We start from the raw sequence: 21,368 nt of genomic DNA, 5'->3' as shown, positions 1-21,368 counted from the left end.
GACTTTTCACCTATCTATGTCACCGCCTCAGTACTCTTTGTGACATTTAGATTAGCACAACCTATTCCTGTGTACTTGTGATTGTGGTGTTTGGTAGGGTTCATAACACCTCCATTCTGCACTATTCCTTTTGTGTTGATTTGTCACATAATTATGTGAGTTAGTTGAGTGTTTACACCTTGCACCTGTGTCTTCTCTAATGAACCCTTCATTCAACAACTGCTTCTCCTCTGATGAGTTCCCCGTCAACTTTATGGAACGAAACAAGACTTGTCAGGAGTAATACTACTTGCTTTCGTGGAGTGTGGCTGGTGAACTGTTCGTGCTGTTGTCTGCAAGCGTCGTGTGGTCTCGTTGGGTCAAATGAAAAACCTATTACTACTATTTAACGGACCTATTGAAGATGGCAACAAAGAATTACAAACTGTTAGTTCGCCATCTTCTGTACACTGTTTCTTAGTACATCCTTTCTCTTGCTGGTCTGCACCCCGTACACAAAGCTTGCCGAGTTCCTGTATAGCAGCTGCTTGTGCACCTGTATTGGTCATAGGCACTCAGGCCATTTATCTACATTGTAGTTCTCCCCCTTGCTCACTCTCATTCTCCCCGTCTCTCTTGCCGTGATCAATCATGTAGTCATTTGTCTCTCTGTCTCTCCCTTAGCCCTTTCCCCGATACGCAAATATCTTCAATGTTCCTTCCTCTCCCTACTCCAGGATCAAGAAACACCATTGCACTTAGCCTGTAAATACGGCAACCCGGAGGTTATAGAATTTCTGCTTCAAAAGGGTTCAGATCTTTTTGCCTTGAGCAAGGTAAGTTACACTTTTAGTTAATGTGGCAGCATGGAGATAATAATCATAATATGCCGATGAATAGAATCAAGTGCGCACTCGTATCATAAACATTGCAACCAAAGATGTTATAAAGGGGAACTCCACGGAAAAAATGAAACTTTCATATCCTGTAGAGTCTGCGGTGCTGAGTCGAATTGTCTTGGTCCGAAGTCTCTACGACAAAGCGTTCTTGAGATATTTCACTTTGCAATTGCAAAAACTGGGCCCACGCCATGACATCATGTGGACATTTGGCTATGTCATCCCGGCCTGCCTACGTCATTGTGGCACGGTCTGAATCTAGGTGCATTATTTTAGTATGAAGTACAATTTCAAGGAAAGATGAGCTATTCCAAACAATTCTCTGTACCCAGCAATGAAGGCAGCGATGCTGAGGTCAGTGAAGACCACCATCGAACAACCGCCGCATATGGTTGGGGCAGGGAGCCCATATACTCTGCTGAGAAGCTGCCATCGCGTGTAACAAATGTTGAGGAAGAAGATGCCTCAGCAGCTGTGTCCGACAGAAGACGAGTAGCTTGGCTACCAGAATATCAAATCGTTTGGGACTTCGACTGGTGTGAGCGTGGACAAGGGTGTATAGCCATGCCCAGCCCGCGGGAATGATTTTTCTGGTAGGATGCTGCCGTCGCTGTCGAGAAGACGGCCCAAGGTTTCTTGCGTAGTGGACCTTGCAGATTACGAGATCGTAACCTTGCATTAGGCTGTACCCACCACTGCTCTTCAAGGTTATCTCGACATGCAGAAGCCGCCAATGCTAGTGACAGAAGAGTCTCACATTAGGTAAGCCTCAATTAGTTTGTCTTGACTTGTCTTGTGAGAATCGTGCATCAATATGATACGCTTATTTGTTGGAGAAATTTATTGTTGTCAGGCGCACTACAGTAGGCGTCGCACAAGATATACATTGTACTGGAAGTTATCATAAGTTCCTTGCATGACACAAAAAAAATTCTCTTTGCTCCGAGTACGTCTTGACTTGTCTTGTGAGGATTGATGTGCGTAATGTTTTGCGTGTAACTTACTTATTGTTGTCATGCATAGCACGAAAACATTGTACTGTAGTGCTAGTAGTATCACACGTTTTCATGCATGACTCAAACACATTAATTTTGTCTTTATCATCAAGATCTGCAAAGTATGGTAGTGTTCTGTTGGTGAAGAGAGCACTGCACACAGTTTATGAGCACCGTGGGTGCCTTTGATCATACCCGAACCCATACTTTATCGTTTCAAGCGATAGGCTTTGTCAATACACCCGTTCTCTAGTATACCATGTCATGCAACGTACAAGCGTGGGGTCAAGAAAGAGTACACCAAAATAATGCACAAATTCTGGCAGGAGAGTAAGACATCAGATTCTGTACTTTCTGACCAAGACATCTCTGTACTAGTAGGTAATCGAACGCGTCCTAATCAGAATTCATTCCCCAGATCATTGGAATTCAGTTTGAAATCAGCAATTATTGGAAATTCTACAAGAACCTCCATCTTTGTATCAGTGGACACTAAATTATTATGGCGCGCGCACTGAATATGCAGGTAGGTACCGGTAGGTGCAATACAGCGCATTTGTAGAGTAAATGAGTATTGACTACAGTATAGTCACTATAAATTATTACGGTCCAGCAATTTGGTATGTGTACAAGCACTCAGCATACACACTCCGTATGATATTCTATGTTTCTGTAGATCTCTACGCTATGCGGCACACAGGCAGTACACACTGTATGTACACGGCAAATTGGGCAAGCACGTTTGTTGTCGTCTTTCAGCCTGCGTTGTGAATACCATCAGGCAAAGATATCCAAATCCTGCACCACCTCAGCCTTCTCAGGAGGCTTCCACCTGGGATAAAGCAGGGAAACGGGCTTCTCCAAGGCAGGAACATCGAGGTTGCAATTTGCAACCGTTACCACCTCACACATGAGCTTGTCAACAATCTCGTAACTCTTTCTTTCGTATAAATTAAAAATTAAAAATTATCTATTTGGCCACTAAGTCTTCTTTATGCTTCAAGAACTGGACTTTATACCTTTCTATCGGGGTCTTTTTGGTTGTGCTGTGGCGACGGTTGACATTGACGTCGTCAAGAGCTGCGAGATGTGCGCGTCCAATCATCCCCAGAATTGAGAAACGAATGCGTTTCAGAATGTATTTTGGCATGGCACTGTGATATACCTGCATGGCGAAAAGAATGTCGAGGAAACACACTTGCTTAGACAATATACTATTAAGTGTTACAAACCACCAGTTCTCAAGTGGGAAAGGCCTTCTGGCTTATGACATTGTATTCGTTGCGATGTTGTATCTCGACTTCGCCGTACTGCTGATCTTTGCTGCATGGCGTAAGCTATTTATGCTGTGTGCGTTTTGCTGTATACGCTGTCATGTCATGTTTTACATGCATGTGCTTTGATTATACATGTACGCTGTTTTTGCATGCTATAAATAGCTGGTGTTATTAGTGTTAGTTATGGAGCATCTCATAAGTTCGCATTTTTTTTCTAAACGTAACGCATTTCGAAACGGTAGGGGGGTAGAGCCCTTTTCGAATAGAAAAATGACAGTTCGTAATCGCACATTTCCTGGATTTGTAGATGTACATACTGTTCATGCAGTGCATGTGCTTGATCGCTTCAGCAAATGAGCGTGTTTAGGTGTAGATCTATGTGCCTGTGTTTAGAGATCAGCCTTGCACTGCATGCATACAGGCTACTCAGAGGTGTCAAGTGTCACATCAGCAACTCTGTTTAGGTGCGTGTACATGTCATTCATTGTTCTTGTACTCAATACTGGATGCAGTACTGTATGCCATTCACTTTGACATTCATTATAATGTGCATGGACATGCACAGATCCACACGGAAAATGTGCGATAAGACTTTCAAATAGAGGGGGGAGGTAGGGGGTGAAGTCTATTCGAAATGTGTTACGTTTACAAATAAAATGCGAACTTATGAGATGCTCCCTTAGATTCAATGGAAGTCAAAATATACGGTTGAGAATATATAGTTGTCCTCGTGCCGTGTGATCGTTCGTTCCTGACACTTTAGAGAACCAGAGGGTTCATAACAGTTGGCGACCACGCCAGGATACGGAGCTAGCATGGCAGAGCAACTACATAATTTGGAAGCCAGCTTTATCGCCAATGGAGTTCGGTTAGGATTGGAAGGCGATGAGTTGAGGGAACATTTGAAGCAGAGGCTCCAACAGTACGGGCAGCGTGAGGAGCGCAGTGCCAGACGGCGAGAGGAGGCGCTCTGCACCGAGTTTGAAATAAGCTCAAGGAGATTAAGGAGCGCATCACCGAGGCGTATGAGGGTGAGGGCAAAGCCGCCAGTGAGAGTGCGATGGGAGGTACAGTGGAAGCTCCCAGTCACAGCGGTGTTCGTAAACCGTTGATGAAAATCCCCTCCTATGATGGAATGCAGCCAGGAGCATTATCTTGACCTGTTCGAGGACATCTGTTCCAAGAACGAGTTCGAAGAAAGCGAATGGCTGCTGCGATCGCGCATCACGCTAGCGGGTAGCAAAGAGGAGAGGACTCATGTATTGGATGCAATAATTGCGAGGAAGCAAAGAGAGAGTTGCTTGCCTCGCTCGGAAAGACTCCGGATAAAGCGTGGGAGACATTGCTGATAGGCAAGCAGCGGTCAGATGATTCTTTTCACCAATACATTGTCCATGTTTACCGAGAAGTAGAGGTAATACATGACGTGTTGGACGGAGCAGGTTACAGCAGGGAGAAACCGACTGAGATAGTAACGGACTCTGGACTCCGGCGCTGAGGCGTCATTTATGACTGCAGCGTTGGTGTCAGCAATCGATGCAGAACACGTTGGTGCTGAAAATGTAGAGGTGAAGCCGTTCGGCGCAGAGCCAACCCAACAGCGCATGGATAAATACGCCATCACAATCCAAGGTCGCTCCGCTAGCATTCCGTGAAACTAACGCTAGAGCTAGACCTGAAATGCGCGAGTCTGCAGACCATTTCTCAGTGGCACAGTTGGGAAGTAGAGCTGAGTGACAAGCCTCAGCAAGAAACATCAGACGAAATGCACATGCTGTTCGGTGCAGACTATATCAACGTAATACTGCACAGCAAGAAAGAAGTTAATGGCGAGACTGTGTGGAACACAGAGATCGGTAGTGTATTATCTGGTCCAGCGTCTGCACCCAGTGGAAACAGTCAGCCGGTGACCGTGTCATGTGTCACAGCCCATATCGAAAACTATGGCAGTTTTATCAACCTCCAGAGCGACATCAGCACTTGCCATCTTTCCTGCTATGTCGCCAGGGCGCCGGGTACCAAGTGGGTGTCTTGTGGTGAAATGAGCGTCGCCCAACGGATAACTATGCTCAAGCTAGAGTCATCACAACGCGGCTTCTGGAAAAGCTGAAGCGGAATGGGAAGCGTACGCTCAATGATGATGTGCTGATCAGGGACTACCGCGAGCTTGGAGCAATTGAGTTGGATCCATGTGAGAGCGATGCCGAGTACTATGTACCACATCATGGTGTATTCCGCGAGCACGCTGCAACCACGAAGATAAGAGTGGTGTTCAATGCCTCGGTGACGGCTCCAGATGGCAAGTCGATGAACGACATGGTTGACCCTGGACCGTCGCTATTGCCGAGTCTCGTGGGTATGCTACAGGGTTCCGTGAATATAAGAGCGCGCTGCAAGCGGACATCCGCAAGGCTTTCTTCATGGTCGCGGTTAATCTCGAAGACTGTTTGTACCTGCATTTCTTGTGGCCTGGTCGAAGCAACAGCGACGAACTGTTAACCTGGGGGCTAACGAAACTGCCATTTGGCGTAAATTACTAGCCATACATGCTTACTGCAGTGATTCAGCATCACTTGAAGGAGCTACGTGCGCTGTCTGCAACCAAAGAGCGAGACCGTATTGATCTCTTGCTCACGAGTTTCTACGCTGACGATTTGGTCTCTAGTGTCTCAAATGACCCGGAAGCCAAGAAGATGCAAGAGTTCATTGTGCGTGTGCTTACAGACGCTGGCATGGAGTTGCGCAAGTGGCGAGGCAACGAAATACCGTGCGATCCAGAGGCCGGAGATAAAGTCCTCAGGCTGAAATGGAAAACCAGTGATGACTTGCTCAGCTTAGCAGCGCTAGGCGAGTCCGATAAGCCGCCTGTTTGGACCTGGCGATCCCTCCTTCAGTGTGTTGTGTCAGTGTTTAATCCGTTAGGTCTAGCAGCGCCTGCAGTTGTGCCTAGAAAGATACTGCTACAGCTAGCCTGGAAATTTGGTGGCGACTGGGATGATGAGTTGCATGATGGCATCGCAGCCGCATGTGTGCAATGGTGGGGAGAGTTGGCATAAATGGTGAGCATTGACATACCACGTTGGATTTGCTGCAATCTTGACACGCCGATTGCGCTTCATGCCTTCGCGAATGCCAGTGAGAAAGCGTTTGGATGTTCTTTGTATGCCGTCGTCAATGGACAGTCGCACTTGGTATTTGCCAAGGCTAAAGTGGCACCGGTGTCTCTACCCATGTTAGCCCGCCTTGAGTTACAAGCGGTATGTCTAGCGGCTCGCCACGCTGATTTTGTGGTGAAGCAGCAGTGTGTGACCGTCATGCAAGTCTATGCTTGGACTGACAGTCTCACTACCGTTCATTGGATCAGTAATCCATTGTAAAATTGGAGAACATTTGTGGCTAACCGCGTGAGTAAATTCCAAGAGATATCGAAGAAGGTCGGCATTGTGTGGAACCATCGCCCGGGCCTTCACAACCCAGCAGATGTACCTACACGGGGGAGTAGTGCACAGCAGATCCGTTGTTCGTTCTGGATGGGCGAACCAACCTGGATCACGGAGCCCAATGACTGGCTCACCGCACCCTCAACCGCAGCTACAGATGAGTCCAGTGTAGAAGTGCGAGTGTCAGCCACCACTTGTAGTAGAGAATCTGATAATGAATGGTGGCTCCGATTCAGTAAGTGGTCGAGGGCACAGGGCATGGTGACTCGGATCTTGCAGTGGAAGCACACTGAGCCTCGTGCTGAACTCTATTATGCAGCAGACAACGTATTGTACTGCATCGTTCAAGCCGAATGTTTCACTGAGGATCTTGAGCTGATCAAGCAAGGGCAACCAGTGAAGCCTAGGTCGAAGGTGTATCAGCTTGCATCGTTTCTGGACGAGCATGGAGTGCTCAGAGCCGGGGGACCACTTCAGCACAGCAAGTTGGCATATGGAGCTAAGCACCCAGTCCTATTAGGCAAACATCATCTGACCGAGTTGTTGTTGGAGAAAACGCATGTCGAAAGGATGCATCAAGGTGTAGAAGGGGTCTTGTCGTACATCCGTCAGAAATTCTGGATTATCGGTGGTCGACGAGCGCTACGCAACATTACTCAGCGATGTGTTACATGCCGCCGCTACAAGGCTAAGGCTGCCGCAGAAGTCAGCCCGCCGCTTCCAGAAGACCGAGTTGTTCACGAGAGGCCGTTCACAACTACCGGCATCAACTATGCTGGTCCGTTGTACGTGCGCCGTGGCGAGTCATCTCCGAAGGTATGGATAGCATTGTTTGTGTGTGCCACCACCAGAGAAGTTCACTTGGAGGTGGTCGATAGTTTAAGTACTTTCTTGATAGCATTTCGGAAGTTTGTCGCGAGACGTGGTTTGCCGTCTAGGATCAGGTCTGACAACGCTACAACGTTCAAGGCGGCATAAAACAAACTGATTGTGCCATGGATGTTCAATCATCCAGCTGCACCACGGCATGGAGGCTTCTATGGGCGAATGGTTGGTACGGTGAAGAGTGCCTTGAAGAAGGTAATAGGAACAGCGTTCCTGAAGGTCCAGGAGCTTGAGACCCTCTTGTATGAGGTTGAAGCAGTGGTGAATAGTCGTCCGCTAACTTATGTGTCTGATAGCCTGGATGAGCTACCAGTGATTCCTGCAATGATGATGGGTAACATCTGGATGTCGTCAGAAAAGCCAGCAGTTACCCTCGACGCTACGCAGATGTCATCGAGATTGCGCTACCTCAGTCGCACACTGAAGCATGTCAAGAATCGTTGAGAGGTGGAGTACCTAAGTCAGCTGAACAAGCACCAACAGACCATGTCGCGCCCTTTAGCTGTGGGTGATGTTGTCTTTGTCCTTGATGAGACCAAGCGCAAGCAGTTCTGGCATTTGGGACGGATCGTCGAGCTATTCCCTGGTCGAGATGGTAAGCATTGTGTTGCCAAGGTTAAGTACCAGTACTCTGTTGTGGCCGATCCAGAGGCTAGTGCTATTAGAAGTATACTCACAAGACGTGGCTCCTGGGCCTGACGATGCCGCACAACCTGCTATCGTCCAGCAGCAACTAGCGTCTGTACATTCAGCACCGGTGCTACCACCACCAGCGCAGCAGGAGATGACGCACTATGGGCGCGTAGTCAGAGCCCCGGATCGTTTTTGACTTGTGTGAGTTGTTGTACGGCGGTGAGAAGCCCTTTGGTGGGGAGAATGCTACAAACCACCAGTTCTCAAGTGGGAAAGGCCTTCTGGCTTATGACATTGTATTCGTTGCGATGTTGTATCTCGAGGCCACCGTACTGCTGATGTTTGCTGCATGGCGTACGCTATTTGCACTGTGTGCGCGTTTTCCTGTATATGCTGTCATGTCATGTTTTACATGCATATGCTTTGATTATACAAGTACACTGTTTTTGCATGCTATAAATAGCTGGAGTTATTAGTGTTAGTTAGATTCAATGGAAGTCAAAATATACTGTTGAGAATACAGTGAGTATGGTTTATAAAGTAACGATATACCGGCTATAATGATAGAACTCGCCAAAATCAAAATCAAATCACAAAAAAATACAGCTAAAATATCACTATACACACTATTATCGGCTATACGGATATATCGCTTATTGGTATGGGTTTCAGGAAGCAAACCATATCAAATGCACAGGAAAATATTGCATTAAACTGATCAAGAGTGATGATCACAAAACAAGTGTTCTTCCAATATAGTTCACTTCTTCCAAAACTGATCGAATGTTGACTAGATGCACCTGGCAGCAGACATGATTGAGAGAATTTTTTTCCTGTATGCTGTAAGCAGCCACACGTACACATGGCTGCTTTTTATGCTTTTTCCAGCATGTGCGCATCATTTCATGCACAGTCATGTGCCATGTGTCAGTCATACATGCAAATCGGCTATAGTAATGCACCGGGTATAGACACAGTGATAAATTATCGAAAATCAAAGGGGCACGTTATATCCACTATTTACTGTAAATAGTTGTCCTCGAGCCGTGTGGTCGTTCGTCCTGGATACTTAAGAGAACCAGACGGTGCACAACAATATGAGAAAATGGAAACTTTGCCGTACAGGACGACTCTTGTTCTCAATTGCATTGTTCGTTTCATTCCTTGTATTGGCCATAAGAAAAGGGAGGAAAACGTTCATCAGATGTTTGTTGTCTTCTGGCGTGGAGTGGCGTCGTCATTAGATGTACACATAGTCGTTTCACTGAGGACACCACTACTACAGCATATGTACTATTCTTAGGCTAGCGTGCGTGCGAGTGAGTTTAGTATGTGTGTATGTATGTGTGTGTGTGTGTTGTTGTTGTTGTGTTTGTGGGTGTGTGCACGCACATGCGCGCGTGCATGTGGGTGAAGGTGTGAGTGCATGTGTATGTGTAGTTCCCACTGTATTCCTTGCACAATAGTTCTTCACTTACTTTCCTTCGCATACAACAAGAACCCATTCCCCGTTCGAAATTAGAATTTGTTTGGCCTGGTGATCCCGCAAGCGTGGAACTCGGAGTTGTAATACATTTTTGTTTCACCTTACTTGCACTATTCTTAGGCTGTCCAGACTTCTAACAACTGCTCTGAGTGATATGATATTCATGCAACCATGTCTAAAAGTAGAGTAATTGTTATAAATAGAGACATATCCACGCAATCAACTGTTACTTACGCTGGTTTAGTTTGGCAGGATTGGTCAGACAGTTCGTCGTGCATGCTGCCTGCAATCGCAAGCAAACAGTTCTGTAACCTTCGTTCTTGCTGGGGTCTGTCTATTTGCGTCCCAATTGATGACAGATGTGCACAGTTTGAGTACTGGTATGCGCAACGTTACTGGGATAATATCATATTGTTCATCAGCTAGCTGCAGTCGGAGTTGATGGGGTGATGCGCTCTTCTGATCCTGATGGTACGTACCTCGTCCTGCTTTCAGTTGCAGCTTGTTGAGTTCGCTTTGCTGGAGGCTCACGGTTCGGAGGGCACTGGTACACTGATGAGGGCTTTCCTGGATGGCGTACTCGTCAAAACTCAGCTCTCAAGTCCCTCTGGATCATAAATGCAGCGAGCAAACATAGCTCGTGCTGCGAAAATAGGCTTGAATTTTTCACGACGTATTGCAACATCTCGGCACTTTGGCAGGTCTCCATCCTTTGGCAATCTGAGAAAACTAACCCCAGGAGGATAATGTGATACTGGCACAACCAACAACACAACAATTTGGCATCGCAGCGGCTCAGGCGACTTGACGAACTACTTTCTGAAGTGACTTTTGTCCTGAAGAAAGTGAGATTCAGAATCCAAGTATTTTCGCACCGTGCCACAATGACGTCACACATACATTGGTATAGGGGTGTGTATAAAATTGAAATATCTCAAGAATGCTTTGTTGTAGAGACTTTGGACCAAGACCATTCGACTCAGAGCCCAAAACTCTACAGGATATCAAATTTTCATTTTTTCGTGCAGTTCCCCTTTAAGTCCAGAACGTTTTCTTGTCACAATCATGAGTTGAATGTCGCGACTAAAGGAACATGGGAAACAAGCTAAGAATATATAAGTTCAGAAACCAGAAAATGAATGTGTCAAAACAGCAACAATTGTTATTGGTTAAGAACGATAACGCTAGTGATGTGTGAGATAGATACATGGTGAGTATTGTGCAAAGTTAGGCAGACGGTTGTATGTGAGACAATGTGTTGATAACAGTAATCAAATTTTAATCTTGGGTGGCGAAACAATAATATTCATGTTAAAGAGTAAGGGCCAAAATGTTACGAGTTTTGACCATGATCCACCAATGTAACGAGATAATAAATGTAATAGGTAGCCGAGTGGAGGCACAGTGCTTAACACTAATTAAATTTTACTTAGACTTCCTCACGTACACCACCTGGATTATTATGTTAAAATAATATGAAAACAGAAATGCACAGCAGCTTTTATAAGCAACAGACTACATACGCTAACGTACCGGGGATACGCTACAATCAAGCAAGGCAGGGATACTACAATAGTCAGCTACAATCCAGCAAGGCAGGGATACTACAGTAGTCAGCTACAATCAAGCAAGGCAGGGATACAACAGTAGTCAGCTACAATCAAGCAAGGCAGGGATACTACAGTAGTCAGCTACAATCAAGCAAGGCAGGGATACTACAATAGTCAGGTACAATCAAGCAAGGCAGGGATACTACAATGATCAGCTACAATCAAGATAAGCAGGGATACTACAGCAGTCAGCTACAATCAAGCAAGGCAGGGATACTACAATAGTCAGCTATAATCAAGCAAGGCAGGGATACTGCAATAGTCAGCTACAATCAAGCAAGGCAGGGATACTACAATAGTCAACTACAATCAAGCAAGGCAGGGATACTACAATAGTCAGCTACAATCAAGCAAGGCAGGGATACTACAATAGTCAGCTACAATCTAGCAAGACAGGGATACTACATAAACAGTCAGATAGTGCGACAACAAGATGCTAAACTGGCAGAGGTACAGTCGAATGTCACCTATCCGGTCGCCAGTTGTCCGAGTACGTCGGTTATCCGACGAGCCCGGGAGTGGTAATTTTATGACTCTCAAAAGTAAAATTATTTAAAAAACTTTTTTGTGTGTATATTATATGGTGTAATAATGCATTTACTTGAAGTAGGTGTGGTCAAGTATGCTAACATGTACATGTATGTGTACATGGAGCAATTCATGAACATGCATGAATATATTTGGGTATTGTGTACATAAATCAGTGAAATCCAGCCATATATGCACATAAAAAATGATATCAGTTATCCAACATGTTCAGTTATCCAACATGCCTGATTCCCGAAGTGGCCGGATAAGTGACAGTCGATTGTACTGAGATATTGAACGACCTGACACCTAGCTGCAACGAATCTGCAAATTGAAAAATACCAACTGTCTTATATTACTTGGAAAGCTTACGTGCGGAAAGATCCAGTGGGGGGAAGAAAACGCAACAAAGATGTGCACGAGGTATATCCCTCGGGAGCAAAGAACGTCGAAAGCTACAGGATGATAAGGAGATTGGTAAGACCATTGGACAAGCCGGTCTAACTACAACTCAACAACGCGAATCAACCAATGACGAATTACATTATTATCTCTGACCAATACCATACTTGAAGTATACATTAAATAAATTGTACAATTTTCTGATCACAAGACATAGTTTGGCTCCGCTATTATAATGTGGGAGTTGTTATAATTCTCACAACGAGCATTACAAAAGTCATTAGTTTCTTGAATCTGCAAAGTATTCAAAATCAACTGCTGTTCTGGTTTACAGAGCTATATGCAATGTTTACTAAGAGGTCTGTTTTACTTTCTTGTTGATTTACCATTGTTCATTCTACCAGGATAACATGACATGCCTGGACCTTGCAGTAGCAAGCTGTTACTCCAGCCAAGCTATACCTAACTTAAGGGCTATTATCCGCCATCTTGAGAGCCAGTACCCAGAGGAGGAGGAGAAGGTAAGCGCAACTTAGAAGAAAAGAAAATACATGAAAAAGAATTTCCCATTCGAAAACTTGCGTAACCAATGAGGTAACAATATCACTATATTCCCTCCATACACTCACACAAAAAAGCCTCCCTGCTGCAAACACCGCTTTTGATTCACCAGATATTCAGGCATGGCTCAGTATCAGGTTACTGGTTCAAACTAATGATGGGATATGCCCAAACATTTAGTGACCCAAATGTGGCGTTCGCAGCAGAAACGTCCCTGTGTGGGTGTTTGGAATGAGTGCAATATTGTATGAATGGCTGCTATGCAGTTTACTAAGACTGCAGAAAAGATGCAATAGTTGCAAATATGAATAGTGTTAAGTACCGTATTTTCCGGGGTATAAGCCGCACTTTTTTTCGCTAAAAATCGGACCAAAATCGCCCCTGCGGCTTATACACCGAATATGCTTGCGCGAATGAATGCTTAGCATACATCGGTATGCATGCTGATGTCATGTGACATGTCATTCGACTCAGCTTCGCGCCTGTGTTGCTATCCCGGCACTTTTTAATACTAGTTTTAGTGCGCGGGCTACACCATACGGTACGCGTATACGGGGACTATTTTTTGCGTACTGGAAGTGCCGGTTTCCACACATCCTAGTAAACAGCGATACGATAATACTACTTTTTGTGTATAAATAGTGTCGACTGGAATCTTTCCATATTGTGAACAGGGTACTCCCTGGCCTGGTACATAGCTGTAACGGAACGAATGTTTGTTTCCAAACATTTCAATTCGTCTTTCAGTCGTTCAGATTATTTTGTTTCTTTAGCTATTCTTGCCGGTACTTCGATGGTGTCCTGGAGTTGACCATGCCGCGGCGGACAACATACTCCGTGAAGGAGAAGATACGCGCTCTGCGCTTCGCCGAAGCGCATGGAAATCGGGCCTGCGCGAGACACTTCGACATCGATGAGTCGAGGGTTCGTAGGTGGCGGAAACAGAAAGTCGAGCTGTCGAAGAAGAAAGTCGCGTCCAAATCGCTACATGCTGGACACGAGCCACGATGGAATGAACTTGAGCGTAAGGTTTTCGAATGGATCGAGAAAAATCGACAAGATGGGATTGGATTGAGTGGCACAATGATTCGCCTAAAAGCGAAAGTCTTCGCAAAGGAGATGAACGCCGTAAGTTTCAACGCAACTGTTGGTTGGTGCTATCGTTTCATGAAGCGACATAGCCTTGTTATCCGGACGAAGACTCACCTAGGCCAGCGACTGCCGGACGAGTTTGCGGAGAAGATTCTGTCCTTTCGGCGCACCGTCATCAGGTTGAGAGAACAGAACAAGTATCCGCTAGATCAGATTGGCAATATGGATGAAACGCCTCTGAACTAGGACATGCCCTTGTCCCGCACTATCAACAAAATCGAAGCGAAGACTATTCACATCAAAACGACAGGGCACGAACGAGAGCACTTTACTGTGGCTTTAGCATACCTTGCCGATGGGACAAAGTGGTGCACTAACACTTCATAATCTGATCTAACATGGTATTAGCTCCATAACCATAATAAATTTGTAGAAAGGCCATTTGTCAATGAGTGTGAAAAATCTTGGTTTGTGGGTGCGGCTTATACTCCAAATACCAACTTTAAGTCAATATTTTGCCTCAAAAAGGGGGGTGCGGCTTATACCCCGGAAAATACGGTATAACCTTCACACAATTCTCCAGACACAACAGACAACGGGATAGGTAGGTAGAACGACATTGATTGCGGTAGACGAAGAGACGGAGACAAAGACGAACTACTACGACTACATTATGGGAGAGAGAGAGCGAGTCGAGAGAAGAGCTTGCAAGATAAAGGGCCTGGGTAGCTATGGCAAAGATGGGTGCGCAAGTAGCTACCCAGGCCAACGGAACGAGAGGTGAGTATGAATACTACGAATACGATGTGTACAATTACAGCTACATGCATGCAGGCCAACCACAAAAGGTACGGGAGGAGGTACCTAACAATAGCAATGGGTACACTCAATTGTCTCTTATCCGGACGCCTCAGATACTGGCACGCCTCTCTACCGGGCACCTTTAGCTTGAGTTCCTATGGCAAAACTGCTTCCAATTTGGGGGTTTGAATTATTTTTCGTGTACACTAGTGTCAGTTTATCACTGCCCACCTGTGTAATTCACTCATTTTCATCAAGACATAATAATTAGGGGTGAAACGAAGGTCTCAATTTGCCAAACAAACCTTCTTCATGAAAACGAACGCAGGTGTCGAAGGATTCTTTTACCAGTTGACAGTTCCTCTTGAAGCACACTCTGTGCATCCTCTTGAAGCATCGTGACTCTGTGCATGTGCCCTACAAAGTACATGACTGTGCACATTTTTGCTGTGCAGTCACCACAATTGGCATGCCCAAAGCTTTTGCACTGCGCAGTTTGCACCCTAAACTGCCCAAGACTACTTCTGCACACCTTGGCCGTGACTGGCCACGCTCAAGCGCAGTCCGTGGCCTACTATGGACTTGCAGTGGCACCTACCGGGAGCCAACTGGACACAAAACTGGTCGACTGTACAAACTACAGTACAGTACCTCCTGTATACGAGGAAGATCAGTGCATGTATGTACAGAAATCGTGTGTTGACCTTCTTTTGAAGTGAAATCGAAGGTTTGTTTCAAATGAAAACGAAGGTTCTTCGAACCTTTGACACCTTTGTTTCACCCCTAAGACATATTTTTTATCCTGAATACGTGTAATATGTGCCAAAAACACTTCTTCAAAAAGTGATATAATACATGGTGGCCGAGCGGTCCTGAGATAACGGCAAACCTGAGATACGGGCAGTGACGTTCGAGCTTATACTGAATCGCTCACTCCAGCAATAATATTTATTAAAAGAGAGCATATCTGAGAAAACCAGAAAATTTGTGCAAGTCGATCTCTCCAATTACGCTCACAATTTGGAGGTAAGTTTCATTTGGGGTGTAGATTGACTTTGCAAATCATGTGCCCCGTGACACCAGAATGCCAGGTCTGGTAGATCACGGTTCAGCAGTTTTTCTGAGTCACCTTGATCAAGTGTACGTGCACTTACAAGGATCGCCTGTTGATATTTAGATTGGATCACATGCATTTCGATGCCCAGTTTAAGAGCACGCTGGTCGCGTTGTAGGCCTTCCAACCGGGACTTCCCTCAACATGCAGCGCAGAGACTAGGGTGAGTAGGGGTCAAATTGCGTTGTTCACCACGTAAGAAATCTGTGATGTCGGCATGTCACGTACCACATGGAATCAGTGTAGCCTGGGCTGGTCAACTCCAAGCGACCTTGATGGCATGCTCGATGGTCATTCCTTGCTGTTGCAGATCTACATCAAGCATCAGCATGTAAACTAGCAACGGTTCCTGTTGAGCCATGTTCGGGGTGTGCGAGGTTAGTGTGAAATATGCATACAGTCAACTTCGCCAATAACGACTGCGGATATAACGACAATTCGCGCATAACGACAGAATTTCCATGCCCAGAGCAAAGTCCCATCCCACTGTAATACATATAATGAGACTTCGGGTATAACGACACTTCGCTAATAAGGACACCTTTTTGACGCCCCACCGAGTGTCGTTATAAGCGAAGTTGACTGTACCAGTTCTTACTGCAAGAGGACATATCTCAAAGACGTCTTGCTAATGCAATACTGCTAACGCTGTAACGATAGTTCCTGTGGGTTCTGAGCCGAGCATGCAGGGAATATGATGCGTCTTACCTTCTCCATTATGGTCCGTTCCGAATAGCACATCAGGAACGATCGTGATCTTGTGTACTGTGTCGTGAACTGGAAAGCATTATTCTACATCATGAAGCATGTGATTTCATCATTCCTCTTGCCGTAGAATTCAAAAACTACACGCCAAATAGTCACTTTTTGCATCAAATGTTGCACCGAAAAATGTTGGAAGCGCAAGAAGAAGCTTATCGTTTGGAGTGGCAAGTTATCACCGCTCCTTTTCCTTGTCAGAGTCAACAATACACTTTGTTTTGCAGCTGGTCTACAAAGCCGAAGTGACACGCCGTAATGTTAAGGCCCACTTCAGACTAGGTACAAAACAGCCTATAATTCACATTTACATAGAAGTTTCCAAGACAACGACAAGAATCTGGTGGGGAGCGTAAAAAGCTGCCCAAACCTTTCAGGCAAGGTGCGAACCCTTGTACAAGGCAACTTTCCTGCATTTATCGTACTTTCTCACCAGGTAGTTAAACAAACGTACAGACTTTGAACCTGGGTACGACTGCCGGCTGCTTTCACACATCCCGGGTCCATTGCGCAATATCGTAGGGTCAAAGGTTGCCTGTATATTGCATGTAAAATGTGTAGTCTGAATACAGGCTTTGAAAAATGTTGCCTTTTAGGTTTTATGTGATTTTGTACTGAATGTTCTATGTACGTAGTCTGCAGAGGGACTAACCCAGCACGTGTGTACTTCGGAGCGACAGAGCCAACGTTCAAGACCCGGTACGGAAACCAGAAGTAAACATTCAACCACGAGCAGGGACGGAAGAGCACCGAACTATCCAAGTTTGTCTGGAAATTGGCGGAGAGACAGGAAGACTACTCGATCCAGTGGAGTATTTCAGAACGAGCACAAGCCTACGCCAACATCAGCAAGAGGTGCCAACTTTGCCTCTCGGAGAAGTTCCGATCATAACCGCGGATAAAGAAACATGCCTGAACAAGAGAAGCGAGCTCATCTCGAAATGTAGACATGCCAGCAAATTCTCGCTCACAAACTACACATGATGAGATATGCTGTGTTCCACACACACACACACACACACACACACACACACACACACACACGCACGCATGCACGCGCGCACACACACACACACACACACACACAAACACACACACACACACACACACACTCTATCTCTCTCTCTCTCATGCACACACATGTACACCCTCACTCTTTCACACTCACACCAAACCACATATTGCACGCCATTACCCACACAGGTATCTGCTATGTAACACATACTACCCAGCCCTTTGGCGTGACACAACTACCACTGAAACCTACTTAATTCCTGCATCGGTTCTACATGTAACTCCCATCTTGGTTATAGCAATATACCTCAGCCATGACACTTGCATTCATATTACGCACAGTGTATTCCAGGGCTGATGTTATCTCCTCAAGCTTCGTGGTTGCAGCACTGCCTTAGCCTACATTACAATTACCCTATATAACTAGCAAATAGCATTATTATGTTTTATCGTCTGATGAGTGTTTTTTGAAACACGAAACTCAGAGTTACGAGAAAGGTTTTTGGTCTCTGTTGTTCTGCCTCGTGTGGTAAGCGCTGCACATGTTGAGGTATTGAGCATTATTTGCAGCAAAGACCCCAGACACTTTGTTATAATGTACTACGTATACATGTATATTAAGTTAAGGGGGCGTTCGAATTGTCTTCTTCAACTGTTCGAAAAAATTTTTTTAAAGAGATTAGTTGAAGTGTCCCATTAGACCGTTTTCTATCATTTCAGAGCTTTCAGTGGAATTGTCGATGACGTCCGATAAGATCGACCATCTCCACGCACTTCGTGATGTAGCTATTGGAAACTCTTCGGAAGAAAAGTCAAAGAATGACAATTCGAACAAGCCAGAAGTGAATAGTCACAAAGAAAAGTATTCCTTTTTGCTCACGGTACCCTGTCCGTGACCGACTTTCCTGGCACCTCACTTCACTCCAACCATGTTTCTCTACGGACTATTCTCTACCAACCACCTGTCCTCTTCCTTATTCCTACTTTTACGTAATTATGTCATTGTGTTTCCTGTGTGTTCTATTGGCAATGTAGGTAATGGAAATTGTTCGACATGCCGCTTACAAGGAGACCGCTGCGCCTCGAAACCGTCGTTTTCTTCAGGTAAAATAGAGAAAAGACAAAATGTTACGAGTTATGAATAACTGTGCATCGATGTAACCAGGTATTATACCGTCAGCAAGTGTGACGAAAGGGCACAAAACTGATAAGGAGTACTTAGCTGAAAAACTGACAAGGAATGCTCAGCTTCCCCTTCCATGCTTACCATATCAACTTGAACCTCCCAATTTAGGTGGTCTGTTACTTTGCGTCATTGAGTTGTAGTAAGACCAGTATGTCCAATTGTCTTACTATTCTCGTCTTCATCCAGTAACGTTCGGCATTCTTTGTTGCTGTGGGACAGAGTCCATGCTCATCTTCATTGCGCTTTCCTTCCCCTCTTTGGATATTTCCTAACCTGAGCCTCCCAAGTTGGAATGTTGTTGTTTACACATCTTAGATGTGTTGGAGTGAGGTGTTAGGTCGTTGAATGTCTCAGTACTGCTTGTCAGTTTTGTGCCCTGATGTCTCACTTGCTGACGGTGTATTATCTGATTGCACTGTGGGACAGTTGGTCATAACTTGTAACATTTTGCCTTTTATTTATTTTTTACATGATTACATTGGCTACACATCCGAGCTCGTCAGGTAAAGTCATTATTATCTGTTATACTGAGTATTCCAAGTATCCCGTTGCTATGGAGAGTATCGTGACAATTGAGGTCATTCGCTGATGTTATGTTCATAATAATTGTTAAAAAAAGGATGAAGTTTCGTTTTCAATCCGTGCATATAGTAAAAAGTCGTCTGTACTTTCAATACGCTTCACAAAGCTATCACCGACTCATTTTTTCGATGTCCGCCATCCTAGTTTTGAAAGTAGCAAGAATCTTCATAGATTCATTTCCTGCCTGTGTTTAAATTCAGGCAAGTACATGTGTGCAGTGCATGCCGCTTGCCGAAAGAACTATAATAGCATGTGGACAAGCTGATCTTCTCATTTACATTGTCCGACTTATAAAAAAATTCATCCCCACAAAATGTTCTCCTCACATACTTTACTGTCCAACAGATGACCACTGCCAACTATGGAGCATTATCATCTTCACAGCTGTTTAGGAAAATTTGCCTTCAACACTTATATCCAGTAATTGTTATAATTTACTAAGAAAATGGTGGACATCACGCAACTGCATTAGAACGGAAAGGGGGTTTATCAACTGACAACCGCTCTATTCAGTTGCTATTCACAGTGAGTGGCCCGAAACGTCACAATATTTTGACGTCACTGATAAAGAATTTTCATCCAGCGCATGCGCCACGTGTGAATAGCAACTGCATTGAGCGATTGCAAGTTGCCCCTATTCTGTAATTGTTCTTGTGTGTATTATATATACGCAGACTTACCTTCAGCTGGAGGAATTTTATTCCGAAGGCCAAGTGGACGCTAACACTCTAGTTGTTCTAGTCAGCGGGGAACAACTTGTTGGGAAATCCACACTGATCAAGACATTGAGAAAAGAAGAAAACAATGGCACATCAAACGACTCGAAACGAACCCGAGGCATCCAGGTGTCCAACTTCACGGATGAGCGTGGTCAGCATTTGCGTATCAAAGATCTCGCTGGGCAGGATGCGTTTTCAGCGACACACGACATTTTCTGCCTATCCACATCAGTACCAAGCCTCGGTCTTGCTGTTGTCAATAGTAAATGGGACGCGAAACGGATGACAACAAGCATAACCACCACAGCTGGTCGGTTTTTGAGCCGGATGCCGCCATCGGTAACATCAGGTCAGTGCGATACTTTATCAAATGCGTTTTTGTTAATTTTTGTTTGTGTCTGTTGATCCGTATGTCGGCATGTACTGTAGCAGACATGGAAATTCAGTTGATTGACCGGGGCCGGCACCCTCAGCGCCTACAGAACACTGCGTGCAGTGCACAGTCATGTTGATCCGATGTGACCAGCGCGCTGCAGCGCATGTGTGTACCGCTTGTCCACGGCTGCATGGCGAGTGCCCTGGGGCCGCAAGATGTGTGACCGGATTTCCATGTCCACGACAGTACATGCATGAATGAATGATTAGGGCATGTGTTTGATTCTGTACACTGGTGCAGGGAGGGCACTGTGTGTGTGTGCATGCAGGCATGTATGTGTGTGTGTGTGTGTCCCATATGGTGCAGTGGTATGTGCAGCGATTTCCAATCGATAGGTTGCGGGTTCGATTCCCGACGATTATGGTCACACGTCTTTCTTCTCTTTCTCAGACTCTTCCTGACTTTTCTTTCTTTCTATTGGGTGGTTACCAACAGCCAGTGCATGCCGGAGTATGTGGTGTGGTGTGTGTGTAGAAAAAAGAAAAAGAAATAAAATGGAAAAATGAAAAATAGGGATTCACTGGCCAGAAAAAGTCACTTCAAACAGCTGTGTGGTGGATACCAGGCTAAAATAGTGGCGGTCAATTCATCAGCCTTGCAAGCTGTTGAATGGTGTAATCCCAGCACAAGAAAGTTGCTATGTCTAACATAGCTGTTCGCTATCATCGCTCCCGCGATGGGCATGTCTGAGGTCTGAGGTGTGTGTGTGTGTGTGTGTGTGTGTGTGTGTAAAAAATGGAAAAATGAAAAATAGGGATTCACTGGCCAGAAAAAGTCACTTCAAACAGCTGTGTGGTGGATACCAGGCTAAAAATAGTGGCGGTCAATTCATCAGCCTTGCAAGCTGTTGAATGGTGTAATCCCAGCACAAGTTGCTATGTCTAAAACATAGCTGTTCGCTATCATCGCTCCCGCGATGGGCATGTCTGAGGTCTGAGGTGTGTGTGTGCGTGTGTGTGAGTGTGCATGT

At 45.2% G+C, this 21,368-nt stretch overlaps 1 protein-coding gene across 1 annotated transcript in view; it reads left to right on the top strand.

The window, feature by feature from the left end:
- Positions 1-21,368, top strand: part of LOC135829588 (uncharacterized) — a 142,841-nt gene that overhangs the window by 99,494 nt on the left and 21,979 nt on the right. The window contains exons 5-8 of the mRNA XM_065341979.1: positions 717-815; positions 12,539-12,655; positions 18,511-18,579; positions 19,918-20,311. Coding sequence (XP_065198051.1) covers positions 12,545-12,655; positions 18,511-18,579; positions 19,918-20,311 — 574 coding nt within the window. The 5' untranslated portion in view covers positions 717-815; positions 12,539-12,544. The remainder of the gene's footprint in view (positions 1-716; positions 816-12,538; positions 12,656-18,510; positions 18,580-19,917; positions 20,312-21,368) is intronic.

Source organism: Sycon ciliatum, chromosome 13, assembly GCF_964019385.1.
Source record: "Sycon ciliatum chromosome 13, ocSycCili1.1, whole genome shotgun sequence".
NCBI classification, from domain to species: Eukaryota; Metazoa; Porifera; class Calcarea; order Leucosolenida; family Sycettidae; genus Sycon; species Sycon ciliatum.
Note: the sequence above shows the minus strand (reverse complement) of the source record. Positions and strands in the feature narration are given on the sequence as shown.